Below are 8,031 nucleotides of genomic sequence, written 5' to 3' on the forward strand. Positions count from 1 at the left end.
ATGAAAACGTGAGTGCCAACACAAACATATGACTTGATGGATTTTGGGGGGCCTGTATAAATGAACTTTTCTCTTCCTTCAGTACTCACCGACAATGACAATGAGCGTGTGAAGGATGAGCTCCAGCACCAAGACACCACATGTCTTAAAGAACAAGGACCAACCTCACCAAGAACCAGAGTTGAGTCTTACCTCACACATCCATAGGAACCAAATCCTACCGCAGCTCTGGATGAGGTGGATGCTTCTCATTTCAGCACGGATAGAGGAAGGACCTGTCTGAGATGAGAGCTCCATCATTTAAAACCACTCCAATATTTTCATATAACTTTAACATAGAAGCCCACACACACCAAGACAACATAAATTTGCTTCTTTTTGTTAAGTGGATCTGAAAATCATGCATAGTATTCTGCATGTAGTGCAGAATACTATGTACTTCTTCAGCGAGGATGTGCAGCATGTGTGTAACATTCCATTAGAGTATTTTAGGATCTAATCTCTGATATTTTAAAAAGCCTCAAAACAAGTTTGCCGAGGAACACCTTTGGCTACAGTAGATTTGATATGCACCAATGCGAATGACAAAAAAAATCTAGCATTCTGCTATCATTTCCTTCATCGCATACTTGGGAAATACAATGGACTGTTAACAAAATAAAATGACTACTTCTGTTCAATGTCATGATATTTTATAACAATGGATTTTACTGCTAAAGCCTTTTAATGAGCCTAATGTGGGACATTTTGACATTTTTCCATGGGACACTCAGAAGATGACATGAAATTAAGAGTGTTTTTGGGTGGGAGTTTGGTCAAACACAACAACACTTCATCATGCAACACTGCATCTTTTCTCACTGGCTTAGTTTTCATTTTCCTTTGTGCTGTTGTATTGTTTGACCCATTGCTGTTTGCCTTTAGTCAGTTAAAAACGTGCCGCTAACACCCAAAAGACAGTTAACTAAACTAAACTTAGCCAAGAAAGAATGCCCTCTCACATTCAACTGCGTTTATTTCCTTCAAATTTTTTGAGATGTGTAAATATTTGTATTAACATAATTTCAACAGCTGAGACAAACTGAACAAGTTTCACAGATGTGGTGAACAGAAATGGAATACCGAGTCCCTGAATAAAGGGGGTGTCTATATCAAAAGTAAAAATTCTTGTGTGACCACCACACTAAGCAAGTTCCTGAGCTTCTGGGGGGACACGTGGTTAGCCACTGTGAGGATGATTAGCTGTCCTTCCTATCGCCCTGTTCAATGAACAAGCTTGAAAAGCATTGTTTAAACACTTTCCAAAAAATTGGATTTTGTAAAATTATCTTTAAAATATAGTATGCTGAAAAAGGGGTGATTAATTTTTTTTGCTGAGTTTATATATTTTTTAAAGTTTCTCTTCCCTAGTCTGTCTTAATATTGTACCGCCTTACTTGACCTGTTACATCATGTTGTTTAGCCTTTACTGTATGTATTATGTTCCTTGGAATACACAGTGAAATGAGTTGTGTAATTTTTATGATTAAATTATTTTTTTGTTCATACAACTATTTCAAGTCTCATCTCTTCTGCAAGTAAATATGTATAATAACAAATGTTTCTGTCAATATTAGTTAAGAGACATTCAAATGAACAGTCATGGTTAGTCTCAACTGCCAACATTTTATTCACAGTTCTTAATTATTTTTTCAATTATGGGAGTTTGACATATTGAAATAACTCTGGCATAATTCTGGCAAAGGTGCTTTGGTCTGTTCACACTGCTCCATGTAAGTAGAGTGCCAGGAACTTCTTGAAGGTGTTAGGCTGATATCCTGACAAACCAGCAGGGACCTATAATGAAGAGCATGACATGTTCAGTCGACAAAGCTTGACACCACCTTCTTATACATCACAACTCAGTTAGTGGAATTCTAATTTGTTGAGCACAGAATTCCAAGTATTGTTCAGCACTTTCTAAGCAAGTAACGTTTCCTTGTAAGCAAAAAATAAACAGTGGCTTTCTGCACAGCACAATTCGTCTGAGATAGTCAAAACAAATGCAAATACATACACGTTTAACCACATTTAATATCAACTAACTAAATTTAAGAACCCTGCCATTAAATAAAGATTAAATTTTTGTTGGATAGGCCATACACTACTGATTTTTCAAAATATTTTTTACTTAAGTCTCTTATGCTTACCAAGGCTGAATTTATTTGATTAAAAAAACCCAGTAATATTGTGATGTAATATTGTTATGGTTAAAAAAAAGCCACACAACTGTTTGTTTTTTGCACAATTTGCAGCATTTATTTAAAATATAATTTTTTTGTAACATCATTAATGCCTTTACTGTCACAATCAATTTAATGCACTATTTATAAAAGTATTAATTTCTTTAAAAAAAACAATTACAGAGCCAAATCTTGATAGTCAAAGTTAATTTATCTAAATTAACTCTTTACCTGCACAACTTTCTTCTTGATAAGAGGCTTGACCTTGGCAAACTCATAGAGAGGCTGGTCCTCGTCCACCCATGCCAGATTCTTCACTCCACTGTCAGACTGCAGGTCAGTCGTGTTAAGCTGAAACACCACAAACTGGAAGAGACGGCCATTAGTGGCCACGCTCTGCACCACGATGGGCTTCTCCAGGACACTGGGCTCCTTCTGCAAAAAGATGAGAGAACATCTGCAAACTACTTTTTTGCTTTATATCATTACTGACAAACTACTGAACATGCAGAGTACAAAGAAGTAAGATAATATTTAACTGTTTTTTTACTAACTTAACACAAGAAAGAATTATCTAGAATCTTGTTTATTTATATGTGCCAACATAGGAAAACAAAGTAACAAACGCCACTTATTTATCTACATACATTTTGCACTAAAAGAATGCCATTTGGAGATTTTAACACTTTTTACTGATGTTAAAAACATTGAAACAGTTTGGATTCACAACAATTAGCAGTATATACAGTCTTGTTTAAGACCAAGGAAAATTTGTATTTAATATTTTTGCAGGATTCTTTGATAAATAGAAAGTTTGAAAGAACTGCATAAATTTGAAACAATTTTTTTCCGGTTAAAAGTATTTACTGTCACATTTGATAAATTTCATGCATCCTTGTTGAATAAAAGTATTAATTTCTTAACAGAAAAAAAAGAGAAAAATCCTATTGACCCAAAACTTTGAACAGCAGTGTACATCGTGTTGCCAAGCCCTTATCAATAGTTGAAATCAATGTTTTAAAGATGCAAGGATCTTACCCCATACAAGGCTTGTGCTCGAGCCAGCGCATTTCCAAAGGTGAACATTACCATTTTAGCACGGAGCTGTTCAGGAAGGAGTTTTGGGGTATTTCCCATCTCCATCAGGAAGAGAGTGTGGGCATGAGGGTAAGGATAGTCCTTTCTGAATCCTGGCGAAAGGGAAAGAAGCAATTAATTAACCGATAATATTTCTTTTTGCCATAATGTGAAAATGATTTCAAATTAAACATGCTAAAAGTCACTTTTAATTAAAAAAACACTGGCTGACTGACCACTGTAATAAATGACTTTCAGTTGTTGTTGTTGTTTTTCAGGAATTTGCTGTGAGTGATTGTGAATGAAGTCAGTGGCTGACCTGTGTCGTTCTTCTCCTGGTAAACATGTGTGTTCTGAAGGTCAATGGTGGGCGCAATGGGATAGAAGGTCTCCAGAGCCTGATCAGCAGTGCTCTGGATCTGCTCCTGTCCAGCCACCACCGGTAAAGGGGTCATGGAGTTCAACAGCAACCCATTCTGACCTCTGACCTGAAACACGTCCTCTCCTAGGAACAGATGGATTTTGCATATCATTTAAATATTTTTGATCTAAATACAGCTTTGTCAATAAAAAAAAATTATATATATATATATATATATATATATACACACACACAATAAACACATAAATATATGTAAAGAATAACTAATTAATTCTACATCCATTTTGAATACTACAACATTTTGAGTAATTAAACATTCCAAATTTGGGATCAGAAAGCTTTTTTTTAATTGATACTTTTACCCAGTGTGTTGGAATGATCAAAAATGACAGCAAATACATTTATCTTATGAAAGATTTCATATAAAGGCTGTTTCTATTTCATTAAGGAATTCTGAAATCACTGTTTTCACAAAAATATTAAGCTACACAGTTATTTTCAACATCGATAAGAAGTTTCTAGACAACCAATTCATCATAGAATGATTTCAGAAGGATCATGTGACACTGAAGACTGGAGTAATAATACTGAAATTCAGCTTTGCCATCACAGGAATATATCACATTATATACTGTATATATATATATATATATATATATATATATATATATATAACCTCAAAAAGCAAGGCCTGTATTTAATAAGGATGGGATAATTATTAAAAGCTGAAAATTATAGTCAATATGAAACAGCAATCACAATCGATTTTACAGTATTTGCATAATGTGATGTATTTGTGGGGCTGCAAGTTGCGGATGCACACTTTGTACAACTCATGCAACGGTTCTATTACCCAGAACATTTACACTACTGTTTAAAAGTTTGGGGTTTATTAATATTTATATTGATATAAAAGTGGTTCTTTTGAACTTTTTATTCCAAGATACCGATATCCAGTAATACCAAAAAATGTATCATGGTTTCTACAGTACACCATCATCGATATCGATAGAAAAAATGTTCAATATATCACACGATAGTTTCATGCTTTTTTTCATTTAAAGGCACGTGTTATGAGTGACAAGTAGAGAGCCAACAGAACACAGAAACACACGCTGAAATGAGTGCCGTGCCTGCCTGCGATGAGGAGACTGAATAAAAAAAAAAAGGATTATTAGTCGAATATGAAAATTAAAATTTGCATTCAAATGAAAAAAACGGTATATTTGAATTTTAGGTGTGCACCAGGGAGCCTTATCAGCGGTGCACGAGATGCGGTGAGGATGATGTTGTTGCATTTTAATGTTTTTGTTAGTCTATATCCAGTTGAAACCACAAGATGCGCCACTGCTGCATTTCCCATTCAAAATATTAGAGAACTATAGAAGCTCAATGCGGAGAAGATATTCGTTAGGTTAAAACCAAAACCAAGCCATTCACACAGAACTGATATTCGACGCATTCTTGAGACGCACAACTATGACTGTTGCACTCGTGTCCTGCACAAGAGTTGAATAGAAAGCCATGTAAAGTTAAAAGAGGTTAAACTTTTAGAAAACATGTCTCAAGAATTTGTGGGGGTTTTATTCCATTCCACTGCGTCTCATATGTTTTTACATGCAATCGTGTGATCGGCGCTTTGGCTATTTGTATTAAGCTATGCATATATACATGATGCTGTTTTGTTCATTATTGTTTATGCAATTTACGAAATCATATTTGATTTATAAATATTAGTTTAGACGTTATGTACTTTTTTATAGACAGCCGTTATTTTCATTGCATTGAATAAACCGTTTAATGAGGTGCATTATTTTGCTCATTGTGCCCTCCTGTGGCCTCAGGAGACAGGCCAAATGTTTCCTTAATACTCATTTAATCTGCATATAAAATATAAGAAAGGAGATATTTGTTAAAATTTTATTCTATTTTGTTTTAATTGTTATTTTGTTTGTTAAGACTAAAATATGTTGTTGTTTGTCTTAATAAATTGGTTAAAATGGTTAAATTTAAACCTTTTTTCTACTGCTCTCTGTTTAAGAAAGGTTATAAAACAATTTCAGTAATTATCGATACCGAACGATATGAAACATTATATCGTGATATTTTTTTTAGCTATATCGCCGACCAGCCCTAATTTTAGTTAGACATTCGTCTAACATTTTTTAAATGTTACTAGTTGTTTTAGAATGTTCCGAGAATTCAAAAGTAACGTTTCCAAAATGTTTGCAAAATGATACAATGGAATGTTTCCTTGTAGAGCGTTTTTTTTAAACAATCCCATTAAGTTATGAAAACGTTATTTCTGAATATTATTGGAACGTTCAAAATGTCCAGTTTAAAAAAAAATACAAAAAAAATAAAAACTTTTTTTCTTGGCTGTGTGGATGTTAAAGGAATGAATACTGTCATCATTTACTCACCCTCAAGTTGTTCCAATCCTGTATGAGTTTCTATCTTCTGTTGAATGTGTGGGTAACCAAACAGCTGTTGGTCCCCATTGACTTCCATAATATGGGGAAAAAATATGGGAAATCAATGGGAACCAGAAACTGTTTGGTTACCAACATTCTTCAAAATATGAAGAGTTTGGTTCCAAAACGCTATAAATATATTTGGATTAATTTGAGTAAAAATGTGTTTTCTTTATCAAGAAAGTGGCAAGATGAAAACCACTATTTTCTGTTTCAAACTTTCACATAGCATCTTTAGGTTATAATAACATTAAAAATTCAAATCCAGATTTACACTGCTCTACACAGCTCTATATACCACAGTGCAACACGATTGTGACAGCACAGCAAATTATCAAATTATATCTTCACTCCACCCCACACAACTCTAGTGTATAATATATGTATTAAATATATAATAATATATATATATATATATATATATATATATATATACTCAAATAGAAAATATTTCACTTTCTTAATGTTTTCACTGTATTTTTGATCAAATAAATTCAGCCTTGGTGAGCATACAATCCCAAACCTTTCTATGTGTATGCGTATATACAGAAAAAATATTTGTTTATATCTACAAATAAACAGAGTATTGTAGCCAGTATAAATGCCCAATATAAACCTACACACTATACACCCACCTCTCCTCCAGGTCGCTGCTAAACTGTATTTCTCAGCAAGAATCCTCTTGGCCAGCTCAGGATGAGTGACCTGCAGGCCTCCACACAGGTGAAGCAGTCCGTTTAAGAGCGAGGGACTATAGAGAAAAAGAAAATACACATAAAACTCATTTTATTAACTATTTGATGGTTCATACAAAACAGGATGTGAACATTTCCAATTCACCAAACGCATGTTCCCAAGTGTCATGTCTTTTCGTGTCAATGTCAATATGGCCTTTTCATGCTCGTGGTGTGACGGGTTTTTGTGAGAAGGAAAATGTTAAGGGCCAGCAGTAGTTGGGAGATAAAACAGCCACCAAAGGGCAGATTTTAACCAGGGAGATGAGAGATATCAAAGAGGCTCTTATGAATGGCAGACCTCCCAGGAGCAGTATTAATTAATAAAGGCTTTACAGAGCCGCTGCCTGCTGAGGATGCAGACTGGCCCGAGTTTAATGACTGTCATTAAATTCAAAAACACCATCAGAGCGACACGGCCCGGGCCAAATGCCACCTTCCATATTGAAGCTGTTGAGCCAATTATGAAGCGTTGGGTGAGAGGGGACAGTAGCTGGTGTGCACGCTTCATTTAACCGTGAGTCTGTTTATGGTGCAAAGATGAAGTGAACTGCATGAACTGCACACTGTATGGCATGTTTATAGCTAGCACTGCTTCCAGTGTAATTAACATGGTACATTGGTGATATATGGGTGGCCATCTACATAATAAAACATACCTATCACTGAATGATTATTCAATCACAATATGAACACACATTATTTTACAAACTTTCATCAATAACAGACAACACTTAATCAGAAACAGCACCACCAACTGCAAGACAGTTGTGGTACTATTTGCAGTAACCACCAGATTTACCCACAAAAAGGAAACTGTGGTTGTTGTTTACATATTGAGCATGTGCAAATTTCCTATCTAACTGAACAGTTTTTTTTATAGAAGACAAAAGGCAAAAGTCAAACTTGCGAGGTTTACTGTTCAGTTTCTAGCATTTTATTTTTGTTAATAGCACAAAAAGTACTGCTGTTTTTTGTTTTTCTAACTTGTAACGTTACATGCTTGCTTGACGCACAAGGCCAAACCGCTCAAGCATTAAAGGGGTCATATGTTGTTGCTAAAAAGAACATTATTTTGTGTATTTGGTGTAATGAAATGTTTATGCGGTTTAAGGTTCAAAAAACACATTATTTTCCACATA

At 34.7% G+C, this 8,031-nt stretch overlaps 2 protein-coding genes across 2 annotated transcripts in view; one reads left to right on the forward strand and one right to left on the reverse strand.

Annotated features, from left to right (window-relative positions):
* Positions 1-207, forward strand: part of ssbp3a (single stranded DNA binding protein 3a) — a 48,079-nt gene extending 47,872 nt beyond the window's left edge. The window contains exon 18 of the mRNA XM_016502162.1: positions 83-207. Within this exon, the coding sequence (XP_016357648.1) occupies positions 83-207 (125 nt within the window). The remainder of the gene's footprint in view (positions 1-82) is intronic.
* Positions 208-1,635: 1,428 nt separating this feature from the next.
* The window catches only part of mrpl37 (mitochondrial ribosomal protein L37), an 8,736-nt gene continuing 2,340 nt past the window's right edge, over positions 1,636-8,031 (reverse strand). The window contains exons 3-7 of the mRNA XM_016502214.1: positions 6,791-6,906; positions 3,619-3,804; positions 3,261-3,412; positions 2,454-2,657; positions 1,636-1,836 (exon numbers count right to left, since the gene is read on the reverse strand). Of these exons, the coding sequence (XP_016357700.1) occupies positions 1,759-1,836; positions 2,454-2,657; positions 3,261-3,412; positions 3,619-3,804; positions 6,791-6,906 (736 nt within the window). The 3' untranslated portion in view covers positions 1,636-1,758. The remainder of the gene's footprint in view (positions 1,837-2,453; positions 2,658-3,260; positions 3,413-3,618; positions 3,805-6,790; positions 6,907-8,031) is intronic.

This window comes from Sinocyclocheilus anshuiensis, unplaced genomic scaffold (genome assembly GCF_001515605.1).
Source record: "Sinocyclocheilus anshuiensis isolate Anshui unplaced genomic scaffold, SAMN03320099.WGS_v1.1 scaffold718, whole genome shotgun sequence".
Taxonomy (NCBI): Eukaryota; Metazoa; Chordata; class Actinopteri; order Cypriniformes; family Cyprinidae; genus Sinocyclocheilus; species Sinocyclocheilus anshuiensis.